The 14,896-nt window shown below is 42.2% G+C and overlaps 1 protein-coding gene across 3 annotated transcripts in view; it reads right to left on the minus strand.

Annotated features, from left to right (window-relative positions):
* Positions 1-5,614: 5,614 nt before the first annotated feature.
* The window catches only part of mpdz (multiple PDZ domain crumbs cell polarity complex component), a 46,123-nt gene continuing 36,841 nt past the window's right edge, over positions 5,615-14,896 (minus strand). For all 3 annotated transcript variants that reach the window (XM_022758731.1, XM_022758730.1, XM_022758729.1), the window contains 12 exons: positions 14,759-14,867; positions 14,409-14,554; positions 13,602-13,685; positions 12,242-12,435; positions 9,488-9,635; positions 9,312-9,398; positions 9,092-9,188; positions 8,822-8,985; positions 8,057-8,161; positions 7,642-7,736; positions 7,283-7,406; positions 5,615-7,170 (listed from right to left, as the gene is read on the minus strand). In XM_022758731.1, the coding sequence (XP_022614452.1) occupies positions 7,024-7,170; positions 7,283-7,406; positions 7,642-7,736; positions 8,057-8,161; positions 8,822-8,985; positions 9,092-9,188; positions 9,312-9,398; positions 9,488-9,635; positions 12,242-12,435; positions 13,602-13,685; positions 14,409-14,554; positions 14,759-14,867 (1,500 nt within the window). In that variant the 3' untranslated portion in view covers positions 5,615-7,023. The remainder of the gene's footprint in view (positions 7,171-7,282; positions 7,407-7,641; positions 7,737-8,056; positions 8,162-8,821; positions 8,986-9,091; positions 9,189-9,311; positions 9,399-9,487; positions 9,636-12,241; positions 12,436-13,601; positions 13,686-14,408; positions 14,555-14,758; positions 14,868-14,896) is intronic.

Consider the following 14,896-nt stretch of genomic DNA (forward strand, 5'->3'; position numbering starts at 1 on the left):
GGCAGATGAATGCAGGGGGAACATGTTCCTGCTCATTCCTGGGCTGATTTTACAATGACTAGAGGACCTGGTTACACCTGTTTAATGCTCGGAATCCACTCAGGAGGTAAAAAGCCAGTGACCCAGCAGAACTCTCTGGCATCTGTGATCTTCTTCAGAAAAAGGAAGAATGTGCAGTGGCAGCAAATGTTTTAACAGCACAAACCAGACAGGAACCACAGGGGTACGTTCACCTGGCCAGGGACATGTTAACATGTTTTAAAGTGCTGCTGAGGCCTGCGCTCAGCCTGTTGTGGTCTCATTTAGAGGCAAGTGGAAGTCCTCGCCGCCCCCCCCCTGTGGGGCATCCTCATAAATCAAGCTGGAGAACTGGATTCAAAGTGGAGCACCTTAAGTACGGTCACGTTTTGCAAAGACCAAGAACAGCTTCATTTATTGCTGCTGTTGGACAAAAGGGAAAAGATGTTGTTGGATTTTTTTTTAGCTTTATGTCCAAATATGTTTTTAAACATGTCATTTTTTAGCATGATACTTGTTATTGGACACTTCATGTGTCACATGTTGTGTCAAACCAACCAACCAAAATAGTTATAGTTTAACGCACATTTATGGCTAGAAAATGGCTGTTCCAGACCAATGGCTGGTCCAGGCTTTTTGATGACTTTTTATGGGTCTGTCTGAGAATGTAGCCTTGCAGTGCCCTCAAAATCCCAACATTAACCTTTCCCTGTATTGTTTGGCATCTTCAAGTTATCACTGGGATGCAACTCAACAGATAATAATAACAGAGTAGCACAAATATACCCTTTAGGCTTTTAAGCGATGAGCTGCTCAGTAAGTCCACAGAAGCTGAATTTTATGACTTTATCAAGTCTTTGGTCCACTGTATACTATATATGAACAATTATAGGTTAAGTTAAGATAATGGTTGTGTGATTGGAGTAATGACTTGGTAACATGCATCAAAGGCTGATGAAAGCTCTCTGGGATGACAGGTTTGAATGTGCCGAAACAATTTTCTCATTTTTCGAGAGTTGACAGCTCCAAATGACGTATGTATCACCCCACTTTAAAATTCACAATTGTAACCCAGTCTTAAGGAGGGGTGAAAGCCCGGGTTGTAACTCTGGGAATGATAACAGAAGCTCTAAAAATGTCATCCTCTGGATAATAAAAGGAGCCACGCATTAATCAAAAGTTAGACATTCAAGTCAAAGCCTGAGTAAGTACCACTTTCAGAAAAAGATTATTTACGGTACGTCAATTAATTTGACACCCGTTTCAGTGTAATGGCACAGGCAGGTTTTCTCAACGAAGATGGAAAATGAGTTCAAACAGCAGCGAGCGCCTTAGGCTTCAATGGGTTTTTTTCACTGGTTTATTTTTCCATCCTGCCTTAAAAATCAATAGGATGCGTTATTTTTAAACCAGCGGTGCAGAGAAATGGCAGTCAATAATACAGGCAATTAACAAATGTGGAGCAAGCACGCTGCAGTGGTATGTTACAGTACTGGCATGGCTCTAGTGTCGGTTGGTCCACCACTTTGGTTCACATTGATATGTTATTAACTACTGGATGAAAAGTTTGTACAGATATTCATGGACAGCAGAGGAAGAATCCTACTGCCTTTGGTGATCCCCTGACTTGTCATTTGGTGTCACCATAAAATTGACACTCTTGGTATTTAGTGAAATGTCTTGACAACTATTGGTTGGATTGCTGGGAAATTTGTTGCAGATTTTGAAGGAGGATGAATCTTAATGACTTACGTGATCTGCTGACTTTTCGTCTAATGTCACCAACACTTCTCTTCAGTGAAATATAACATATACTAGATGAATTGGCAAAATTTTTGTACAGACATTTGTGTTCCACTGAGGATACCACCTGATCTTCAGACTTTTTCCTGTAGCACAAAAATGAGGTTCCAATTTCTGGTTTTGAGTGAAATGTCTCAACAACTATTGGATGGAATGCCCTAAAATTTTGAACTACAAATGGGAATTATAATAACTTTGGTGATCCTCTGACTCTCTCTCGATAGAACAACCAGTGGGTTAAAATTTCTTATGACAAAATATTTGGAAAACTAATGTTAGTCTCCACCTCAGCTGAATGCTGAAAGCTTATTTGCAAGTCTTTGCATGCTAAGATGTTAAACTAAGATGGTAAACATGGTAACCTTATACCTGATAAACATTTGCATGCCGGTATTGTCTCTGTGAGGATGTTAGCTGATGTTAGCATTAAGCTCAACGCACCAGGGCATTCTATATTTGACTTCTTGAAGTCCTATGTCTATATTTTCTCTCCATGAATGCTGGTTCAACAGCCCTGCAGCCACATCCTCTCACGAGGTCAGATATGTGCACCTCTCGCAAGCAAACAAAGGTGACTCTTCTATCCTCAGCTCTACAAACATTTCCTAGCAACTGTGTCACCACATTACTTTACACAGAGCTCATAAAGTGATGATTACACTCTCTGCCTTATCAGGCCGCGGCCGTGATGATGTAATTTGAAGCTGTAACTGAAATGCAAATATTCCAAGAGAAACACACATGGCGTGTTTAAGACAAGAGGTGGCCTTAAAGTGAAATAGCTTCCTGTTATCAGGCGAAGGGTCAGACAGAGATAGACTGTAGTTTAGATGGATGGGTCATTAAAAACTTGTCTTGTCTAGTGTGTCGTTATAGTCTCAGCTGAGTAGACTGTTTGCATTGCTAACATGTAATAACGGCAGTTAAGCGTTCAACACTAAACATTTAATGTCAGTGTTTGGTGTTCCCTCATTGAACATGTGCTCTGTTGTCTGTGTAAACACACTCCTCAGCCCTCACACTCCACTTTGTGCAAACACACCAAAGGTGAGGAGGAAATCCAATCCTGCATGATGTCATCGCTGCTTTGGTTAACTCCTGGGTTTATTTTAACAGTCAAGGAACGTGAGATTGTCTGCTGAGCTGTGGCTGAGGAAAAACCTCGCTGTAAATCATGAGAACATCCCGCTTCCTGCCTGCAAAGTATGACTCTGGCATAATTTCAGGTTGTGAAGGACAAGGAAAGTATGTGTTTGTTTGTATCTCAGCTGCGTACTCAGAAAAATATAATAGTTAGCATCTAAATAAAGGAGGATAGTTATATGTCTCTTTGTTTGTTCTGGAAACAAGACGCCAAAGCGAGATATGTAAAACTAGAGTAAACAAATGACACGTCTTATAGGCAAGGCTGGGTAAAATTTATCACACAAATGCGTTTTGTTCATTCTACCAGCAAGTAATTCCCCACTCCCGGTTTGAGTTGTAAGACGTGTTTACCAGTCTGAGGTCATATTCCCCTTAAGGTTTGGACTCATTTCTCATTGTCTGTGGTTATTAATCATCACTTCCATAAATCCTAATCGTACTTGCGTATAAAAAATAGGAACTGGCTTAATGAGTTTCTTCTCACATTCCAATCTTTATTAGTCATTTCATTTGCAAATTAGTTCAAGATAGAAATGTTCATTGAGATAAATTTTCTTGGCTTTTGGCATGTTTGTCTCCAGTGGATGAATTCTGATGTCACCAACAATCACCAGCCAATTTGTCTACAGTTACACCATTGTGTTGAGAGGAAGGACAGTTAAAGAGCAACTAATGTGTGCTGACTCAGACAGTGCAGAGGATTGTGCACGCCTGTGATGTGCTAATCTTTCTGACAGCTAAGTCAAGACTTGAGGCAACAGAGTCACGGTGCAGGAAGGTCAAATGACCTCAAAGCTGGTGAAGGGGAAGTATTGTCTTCTTGTAGAGCAGTGCATTCATCTAGCTGCAATTTTACACCACTGCCGCAGTGGAAATTCAATTATGCTTGCTCGTGTGCGCATGCAAGAATGTGTCATCGTGAGGGCAGGCTTGGAAAAGATGACCTTTTAAGACCCTCTGTTGTCTAAGACAAAAAGAAACTCACCATGAAAAGGTGATGCCTGATCCATGCAAAAAGATATCAGACTCTGGTGCATGACGTTGGAGAGCCCACAAAGCAGATCAGGTGCTCGGTAGATGAATGATGTAGGCAGTAACTGTGAAGCATATTAAAAATATCAGACACAAAACAGTAAATACAAGCGCAACTGCTTGTATGCGCTTCATTTGTGTTGGTGTTATTATTTCCACCACTTTGTCCCTATTTGCTCTGTGATATTAAAAAAATAAAAGAGCAAACCCTTGCTAGCCAGTCAAACAGGCACAATGGTGTCCCATTAGGCATGAGTCATCATGGCCCCATCATCAACTATGGGTTTCCGTTTGCTTAACCTCTTGATAGCCTCTGTGAAGTTAGCATGAGTCATGATAATACTGGCTCTGAAATGTTTGGACATGCGGCGACAAGCTTATTTCACAGGCTGCATCTAAAGCCGCTTTAGTTATACAGCTGACATTTTGTATGCAACAGGATGTAAACAGCGCCTTTGTCATAACTCTTGTTTATGAGGTCAACAAAGAAGTCTTGTTCATGGGAAAATCCCATGTAAATGCACATAGGCTAGCTTGGCAGCTTGATAATTCTGTCCTTTTAAGTGATTTAGCTTTGGCACCGTCACAGAAAAGTTACACCATTTGCCCACATTCAAGTGGAGCATGACGGTGCAATGGCAACATCTGATCTCACATCTAAGGCTTGTTCAGGCAAACATTGTGTAAACCAACCTGCGTCTCCCGATCCTGGAGGGAGGCTGGGTAACCTCTAAACCCACTGTGACCATTAAAACAACAGGTGCTTGGTTGAAGGCTCAGCTGTTGAGTGCAGGCTGTAGCTAGCTTGTTGTTTAGCTAGCAGCAGCTGCAGGTAACAGCGTGGGTCTCGAACTTAGGAGCCACCCAACACTTGAGCATGTGCACTTCTTCTATGAAGGTACTACATTGTTCATCTCCAACAGCCCACTGACTCTGAACAAAGCCCAGACCTCATTAGACACAGGACTTCAAAGGTCCTGCTTGATTAATTGGTAGCCCTCGTGTTTGCTGTAAACCGACTTAAGAAATGGACTTCATGCACAGGACTTCGCACTAACCATGTGACAGGCTGTGAAGCAGCTGTGCTTGTCAGACACATGGGATGCCATATTTTATCTGTCTATGTGGGCTTTATTAAGTGACAACAGAGGGTCTATTCAAGCCAAGACCACACGTGCTGTTCCACATGGCCTTGTTATTGATAAATCTTTGTTCATGTACATTTCAACTTGCCTTAGCACCTGTATTACATCCATTCCCCTTTCATTTAAACATGACCTCTGGCGACAGTACATTTTATCTCCCAGATAAAAAATTATCCATGCGATGTGCAGCAAATGTGATGTATACTGTACAATAACCCAAGCATTCAGTATGGATCAGTCAGATTGACTAAGAGCCAGTGCACTTGGAAAGTTGCCCTGTATTTCACAATGCCCAATGACTGCTATTGATTTAATAACATTATGTGGTCATATTTAAGTTTATTGTTATTTGGCTGAGGGTTTGATGGGCTACTTTTCTTGGTGGATGTAATGATGACATGTGTTTTAGGTCACATTAATTCATTAAGGGGAAGTGAAGTACAAGACAAAGCAAGAGTGGAACACACTGATTGAATCCAAAGGTCACTTTTATTTAATTCAGTGTGAATAAATTCAATACTGTCACTTTGACAGTACTAGAGACACATTTAAGGTGATAAGACAGAGAATAGACAACTCTCTCTGACACTAGACCACACAACAAATGCATAAGGACTTCAGAAACTACACACTGGGTGTCTTCATTTTGGGTAAACAATAAAGGTCAAAAAGAGTTCAGGTCCATTCTACAATCCATCTGACACGAAGAACCACTCGTCCATTCCAACCTAAATAACAGTTTCTTTACTCTCCTGTGCACTTTCATTAAGTGAACATTTATTAATACTTACAAAATCCAAGTACTGTGACATAATACCTCATACATCAGCTTTAGCAGCACTATATTTCAGTGAGTAGGTCACACAAACACACTCACTCATTCACAATTCCTCATGCAGTGTGCACTAAAAACACACTTAAAGGATTTCACATCTTTCCCTTCAGAAATTTGTTGATGCACAGTGTATTTTACAACACCAGACATCTCTTTTTGCTAAAACAACAGTGACTTCATCATGTAACACCAACCGTTATAGCAGCATCAGCATCAGGAAATTCAAAGTATGATGAATTGCCAACAGCAGTGCAACGTAAAAGACAAATAATAATGTTATCAGCTAAAATAGTCATTAGGGTATTTTCATGCTGTTTCATGCTCTGATTTTACTCGGACTTTCACCTGTGCAAGACTGTACCTCTGTAAAAACCCTTGGAAAAATAGGCCTCTCCTCTGTCGAAATATTCTGATATTGCTTGAGGGTGTTCTCTGCTACTGAGAGTAACGATCGTCCAATCCATGTATCTCAATACAGTAAATGGTAAAATACTAGTCACAGTGTCCAGTGAATATTTCACTCCAGTCATGGAGTGTTTCTAATACTATTCACAACATCTTTGAGATTTATGTAACAACAGATTTAAAACATAACTATATGGTGAACAATTTATGAATTCATACAGTATATTTACTTAACATATTACTTTTAGGATCAATTTGAGCGATTGTTTTAGTGACAAGTTTTTATAATGACATATACTGCATGTAAAGCTACTCGTAGTAGGCTTCAATGGATCACAGTGTTCAAAGCTACAATGAGTAATCAGTGTGTGGCTGTTCATATTTCAGTTTGCATATTTTCACAGCTGAAAATCTGGTGATTGTAACACAATCACCTGGTTGTGAAATATTGCCGGCGTGAGCTCCACTGCTGTGAGACACGACACTACGCCTGCGCTCTGTGTTGCTCCTTTAAAGTTTCAGTCTTTGAAGGTGTAGGTTAAGTTCGGGTGCAAGTAGGAGTGTGGGAAAAGCAGTGAGGAGTGTATGTGTGCGTTTGCGGATGTTTGCGGATGTTTGTGGGTGTTTGCGAAGGTGTGTCTATGATAGCACAGTGAGTGTGACAGTTCCTTTGGTCCTTTTCAGGATCCCGACGGCTTCTTCATGAGTGACGCCCTCCAGAGTTTGCCCGTTAACGGCCATGATCTGGTCTCCCCGTTTCAGACGCCCATCCTCCGCTGCTGCTCCCTAAACACACACACACACACACACACACACAAACATGGACATAGGATTTTGATTAATAACACACAGTCTGTGAGATCTGCAAAGATAAATTGTTGCGTCATGCTCCACTTACCTTTCCAAAAACTGTTTTAACATAGATAGGCAAGTCTCCATGGGGGCTGCCGTACCCTCCAACTATACTGAAACCTAGTCCGTCTGGTCCTCTCTCAAGAGTGATGGTCTTATACTGCGGTGGGCTGATGGAAACCCAGACACACCCCCTAGCATTATTAAAACTGTCAAAATAGAAAAAAACCCTGCAACACGCTGTCCCTTAATATCTGAATATTACGGTTTTTATTTGAAAGTTAAGGTGCGTCAAGAATTTAAAATGTTGTAACATTTAAAATCTAGCATGTAAGGGATACAGACCAACATGATAGGGGTGAGACACATCAAAATACTCTGTCTGTGTAATAAACCAGTTCATACCCGAGGTCGTCCTGGAAAATGCAGGTGGGTGTGAGACCCACAGCTGCCGGATCCTGAGAGGGACCCGTCACGGTTGTGTCACCACCTGCTACCACCTGCAGGTGCACGAGCAAACACGCAAACAACCGAACACAGTTATGGTATGGCCGACTTGATTTACTGACAAGATAAAGACTGATAGGACGGTGGTAGTGCTAGATGAGCGAGACAGGTTTTATGGTACTTCAAAGTGTGCCGCTGGTAACCTTCGACTGCTCTTCCCGGGTGAAAACTGTGTACGCAGATAAAATATACAGGACAAGTTCAGCTGTAGATTATCCAACTGTGTCTGTGGGTTTTATCTAATAAGAACAGAAAGGGTGAAAGAAAGTGTGTGTTTGTGTGTGTGTGTGTGTGTGTGTGCATTCACAGAGACCTGCAGCTGTATTGTGCCTGTGGCATTCTTGAGCAGAGTGACTGCCTGTGCGTGGCTCATGCTTTCAGCAGAGGTTCCACAGATACTGACAATCCGGTCCCCAATCTGGAAAAGTGAGAGTTTAGTACAATTTCAAAGGGAACGCATGAGGAAAACTGGCCGGGCACATTCTGCAGTGGAGAACTGGTGCTTCTTCTACGGCTTCACTGTTGCTTCCAAAATATTTGACAAACTCTGAACGATAATTGGATATGAAACGTTTGCTAACTATTTGAAAATTGAATTCACCGCGCCATACAAATGCAAAACCATGCTTGTGTTCAGATGAGTAATTTCATTATGTAGCGATCTCATCTCTCACTCTGGCTGAAAGGACAGAAGCAGCTTGAATATACTATTCAAGATTCCCCCTATTCATTTCAAAGAGCCCTTCTGTAGGCTTAAGGATCTGAATGCAGGAGTGGGAGATTTATGATCCATCGTAGTGGCTATTGTCCTGCTCCGGTCCTGCGTCACACAGAGCTACAATTGTTAGTTTGTCTGTCATTTAACTGCAAAGTTCACTGCTAAAGGCGGCGGGCTCTTGACCTTTTGGAGGGTCTGAGATTCACCAACTGACTAAAGTGAGTGGGAATGACTTGGCTGTAAGTAATTGACATTCACATTAAATCCCACACATGAATTACTGGTATGTGAATTTTTCATTTCATTTAGGCTGGAAGCTAAATAAAAAAATTGACTGAGTGGGAGGAATACGTCTAGTACCTTGAGCTTCTGGGTCTGAGCAGCCAGGCCGACAGGGTTCATCATGGCGATGAAGATGGGTATATCCCCCAGAGGGCTGCCCACACCGCCTGCGATACTGATACCCAGAGAATCATTGGGACCTTTAGTGAACTCCACTGTTCTGGTGTCCTGATGCTCCGGAGCTGAGAAAATGTCAAAGTAAAAACAAACACATGGTTCACATTATTGGATTAATGGTTGGATTAATATCCGCGTGTTACTTCATGGTTGCAAACTCAAGATACTTACATTCCTGACTCTGACTTAGTTTGTCAGGGTCAGCAGGAAGGTTTCCAGAGTCTGAACACGACTGAGAGGCCGCCTTAGAACTGCCTGTTTCACTCATCTGAAACAAAAGGCATTCAGAGGTGTTATTCTCTTTTTCTGCTCCGTTCAGGGATTACATAAGAGTGATTTCCATTCTGCCTTAAGCTTATCCTTGATAGATGTTAAATGAGTGATAATTTACCTGACTGCTTTGAGAAAGCCTTCTCTCAGAGTGGAAGGGGCCAGCTTTAAACCTCCCCACTTCCAGTTTTATAGGCCCCACGCAGCACTACAACACAAAATGCCACATTGTTTTCCATTTTGGTTCTCCCAGCGCAGTTTAAAGCAGATGTTTTACTCTCACTGGGGTAGCTGTACCTTGAGCAGTGCAGCCACGGCCTCCTGAGTGGCCGACCTGACGTCCTCGCCATTGACTGACAGTATCTGGTCGCCCTGCGTCAGTTGACCATCGGTGTCCACCAAACCTCCTTTCACGATATCAGACACAAACACTCCTGTGTCATTCCTGGAGGGAAAGGTGGAAAGAAAAGGCATGGAAATGAGATAACATTATCTGTTACTGTATTGCACGTCTACGTTGACAACTCTGCTCGTTGACCTTATCCGTGTCATTCCCCAGAGTTCTGATTTTGAATTTGTAATTGATGAAACACTACTGATCCAGCAATTTCACATTTTTCCAATGGACCTCTGCACAAATATGGAATACAGCTTTTGGGAAACCACTGACAAACAGCTGGTGAAATGGAATATTTAATACCAAATAGTGGCCCCCCCCCCCCCCCCCCCCCCCCCCCCCCCCCCCCCAAACTGTGACCTCAATAAATGTGTTTTCCATCTTGGATCCTGTATTTGCTTCGTGTGAACATTTTGCAGTCACACACAAGTGAGAAGTTACTGTGTATTATTTAGAAGACGACATTATTGGCCCTGTAACTAACAGTTATTTTGCGTCCTCTAATAAGTGTGTTGGTGACAATTTTGAGAGTCACTGTTCTATTAAGGATACGGTACATTGAGCCTTTAGGAGACGTATGTTTTGGGGCTTGATTGATGGGTGTCTGCACCTGCCAAACTCAGCTATGATGATTGCTGCTTGCAGCCTCAGCAACCTGTATGCTTTAAAGCTTTGACCAAATTTTGGTTTTGAGGCTCTACTATCTGACAAGATGGCAGCTTGTGGTAAACCTGCATCTAAGCTTCATAATGTCCTTCTACACAGCAGTTTGAGGTGTCATAGAAAATACAGTATGTCCATGTTTGGCTACAGTCAAAGGTCAACACTGTCAAAATCTTTGCTTGCTCTGAGCACAGACCTCTGGGACATTAACTTGACTACAGAGAAGATGATGAATCCTTAGCCTACGACTTTTTCCAAATGCACGTCTCCTGCAGACTTTGCATATCTTAGGTGCCAGTCTCCACGTGGATCGAGACTAACGAAATCAGAAGCTGTGAAGCAAGGCAACTCGATCCTACTCAGTCCACAGTGCCAGAGATACTTGGCTGTCACAGCTCCTCACCACTAACTGCTAGCTTGCGCTTTCCATTTTAGCAGAAGGCTTTAGGTTGTCTGTTATCTTTTCTGTTTTTCCATCCGATTGAGCATTTCAGTTGTTTTTTCCACTTGTGTAGCAAAAACGCTGTGATGGAGGCAAACGATTACAACTGCATTAACAGTTGATCTGCCTACTGCTGCCCAAACATTTGGCCCAACCGTGGCCCCAACTTGGGCCTTTTTCCCCTGCATTTTAGTGCAGTTGACCTACGAGGACCCAAATGTGTTGGTTCCAAGCATTTACACACTTGAACAAATTCAGAGACTGCAGACAGAAAGGTATAAAAAACACACAAAGATACACATTCATACACATAATCAGTAGTTCATGTGCATGTGTGGCCTGTTTAAACCATTCCTGAGACTTATCCTGAGGGTGAGATCAATCATCGCACTGCACACACCGGGCAGCAGCATACTGCCAGCCTGTGGACCAGCAGGCCATTTCCCACATGTGCCTTAACCCATAAATTCTCCACCAGAATAAAAGCGCGAGTTGATTTTATGTGTAAAACAATTTGCCAGCTCACGTCCTGGTAAGACTCGTGTAAATCTTCCTCCACAGCTCTAGTGGGAACATAAGGAGCAGCATTCCTATATAAAGTGAACATGTGGTTACAAGCTTGTCTGTGGCAATACGCCGGGGTCCCGATTGCCACTGGTGCCACTGAAAATGAGTGGAACACAAACCAGTTCTGGTGAGGTGCTGACTCACTTTTCATTTCTATGATGTTGAACATGTCAGCAATCCAGCCAGGCAGGTACATACTCATTCAACCATAAAATAGGATTTAGAAGCCGTTTAAGCGTGATGTGTTCCAGTTAGCTGTGAGGATTCTGAACTTTTTTTTTTCTTTGCTGTTTTTATTTGCATATCTTTCACAGACATGTCGTGTGGGACAAAAGGAAATTTTATGAATCTATATGTAAACATTCTTTTTTTTTTTTTTTTTTTTAAATACAATAGCTTTCCCCGGTAACTAAACCCAGTTATGATAAGGATTCCATAAGGGGAAAGGTCTAAAGATGGTAAAAACAAATACATGGTAACACCTCTGACTACATATGATTTTGTACCTATTAAGTCTATTTACTTCTTCTACTCTATATTTAAATGTAAGGGTTTTTAATAATAGGTTACCTCTGGTCCCGTGATCTGCATTAAGGAAGAAAAACAGTGCAATTACTATGTTGACACTTACACTACTAGGTAGTTATGTTCGCCTGATTACCTTTACCATTCTATACCTCATTATTATTTATAGTTGTAGCCTGGTGGTTCTTTAAACATTTTTTTTTTAACACAATAGTTACCAGAGAACCAACAGTTTGTTTAAAAATGTATATCTAGTAGAACTGGCTAACTAAAAGCATTTTAAAGGGTTAGCAAAATTCCTAATATGACAAAAAAAAACCAAGCTCTTGAAAAACAAATACCTTTTCAACTATTTTCATATGTAAAGCTTATTCAGTATTATAATAAATCTTCTGTTGTACATTAATAAGTGCATACTACACATTAAGCAGTAATGCTAATAATAAATCTCTCTCACCTCCTCCCTACAATGCTGAGGCCCAGGCCATGACCAGGCTTCTTATGCAGCTCCACAGTGAATGAGTCCCACAGGTCTTCCTCCTTGTACTGGGCCTCATCCCTGTAGACAGACAGCCGGACCCTCTGCGGCGTCTGCCGCAGCACATTGATGGCTTCATCATGACTGGCTGCACGCAGGTCGATGCCATTCACCTGTGACGAGAAAAACGTACACAAAAACGTGTGCTCCAGCAATATGAGGTTGTTCCAACTAAAAACTACTTAAGGTTGATTTTGAATTCATAAATACAAAATTGCTTGAGCACATTTCCATTTTTGGCCATTCAGCAAAGTAGCGAATGCTTATTCTTCTGTTCCTGATATAAAGTGGAAGAAGCACAGGACTATGAAATGTGCTAACAGCCTAATTTAATGCTAAATCTGAATTTTCCTATCACCACTGAGGTTACATTTCTTCTGTAGAAACCCAAACTGCTGACAAATCTGGACACTGGTTCATAATATTTAAACCACAGGGTGATGTTAGAGCACTTGAGTTTAACTAAAGGGAAGCAGCCTTCCCACAAAACTGTGAGAAGCTCAACTCGTCAGTTCAAGGACCCATGTCCAGCGTTTTTTTTTTTTTTTTTTTTTACCACATTAAACGGGGGAAATACCTCATTAGCTTTCGCCATGGACATGCAAAGGTTTTTTCCCATAGTAGCTAATGGCGTCGCTGTGGACCAGGAAACCGCTCTTTTCACTTTTTCTCTCTGACCCTATTTTCTAAACACAACAGCTTGGCTCTGGGACAGAAATGAATAGTAGAGGGCAATTAAGTTATAAGAGAGAGAGTGTGTGTGTGTGTGTGTGTGTGTGTGTGTGTGCGTGCGTACATGCATGTGCACTTTTCAGTTCAAGTCTGATTGAGCTACCATAATGAAACTCCTGAGCTCCACCCCTGCCCTCCCTCTGTGACAAAGCATGAGGTCAAATAGAGGGCAAATCCAAGTTGAGCCGGGATATTTAACTTGTCAATCCTCATAATACAGACAGGCTTCATACGAGAGGTTACTTCCTGACTTTCGACTTATAATCACTTCATCCTTCAGTATATTGACTCACTAACAGCCAACAGCCAGTAGATTTTTTTTTGTTGCCAAATAATGATATCACTTACACTTGAGATATATATCAGCTCATTTATCACACATTTTTGCAGAATCAAACTACTTGATCCTTGATTGAACTTTGAAACCCAAGCTTTCATGTTGAAACTCCTCAGGCCGCAACATCTTATTGAAGCGTGTAATGCCTCTTTTTTTTTTTTTTTAAATCTAGGTCATATGTGATGCTTATTATACTGCACCGCACCGCACCTCTAGGATTTGGTCTCCTGCCCAAAGCCTGCCATCTTTGGAGGCTGCCCCTTCTTCATAAACTTCATGGATAATGATGGCCCCCTGGAGAGAAAGAGATAGAAGAGCAAATAAATATGAAGAAGAGGAGACAAAGGTGAGGAGTAACGGTTTGCTTAGAGGAAATTAGAGATTGTATAAGTGCCACGCTGGAGACAGAGAATGACTTTAAAAACCACGAGTACTTGTGAATTTCTTTTGCATTTGACAGCAGACAGACATTATTTTGTATTCTCAGTGTGCATGGTGCTGACTTCCAGGGTGTTTTCTCTGCGTTCCAGTGCGAGTGTCATTTGGGGTTCAGAGGTTACATTCCAGGGCTGGATATTGTCTGCTGCGGCCGAGGCCAGACAAAGAGCTGCTCCCCCAAGCCTGACTGAGCAGACAGAATAGATGGGCTGAGGAAAGGATGGCAGGAGCGGGGGGGAGGAGGAGGAGGTGGAGGAGGAGGAGGACGCCTGTGACAACATCATTTCCTACATTCCTGAGCCGCCACGGCTATTTCAAACCTAAGTTATACCAAAGTGGGTGGCATCGTGGGAACTGACAAAGTACAGTCATGTAACTTCTAAATACTTGCATATTTACAGTGTATTTATTGTAAAAACTGAGAATACAATATTTGTGTTGCCATGGTTGTACTTGACTCCACGGATGCTTCTGGTGACAATCAACTAGTAACAGTGTTCCCCCCAGATCAGAGTAGCCCATTAGGAAAGTGACACAGCCACATCAGCAGATGTGTTTTCATATTGTTGTGTCTCCTACCAGCAGGGTGTCGCAGCCTCCCACGATGCTGAGGCCCAGGCCTGTGCGGCCCTTGGAGATGTCGATGGTGGTCTCACAGCCGGGGATGATGGGACAGGTCGCTGGGTCACAGGCCAGAGTGGAAGGGGTGGAGGAGCGACTCAGGCCTATAATAGAGGAAGCAAAAGTATAGAGATATAATGTCAAAAACAATGTGCCATCTATTCAGTTTAAAAGCAGGGAATTGGGTTAGTTAACTGCTATACAATGACTAGTGATACATTATTTATCTTCCTGGATAAGAAACCAAACTCAGTCTTTAAATCATTAAAAGCAAGTCAAGCAAATCTTGGAACTGTAAGGAGACTCACTAGTGACTGCTTCTGCTTCTGCTGGGCTCAGCATAGCTGTGGCGGCGCTAGGCATGCTGGGCAGGCTGGCGAGGACACCATCTGAGTAACCCCCGTCCAGGCAGGTTGACTGGGGAGAGGAGAAGGAGGAGGAGGTCT

This window comes from Seriola dumerili, unplaced genomic scaffold (genome assembly GCF_002260705.1).
Source record: "Seriola dumerili isolate Sdu_G_001 unplaced genomic scaffold, Sdu_1.0 BDQW01000309.1, whole genome shotgun sequence".
NCBI lineage: Eukaryota > Metazoa > Chordata > Actinopteri > Carangiformes > Carangidae > Seriola > Seriola dumerili.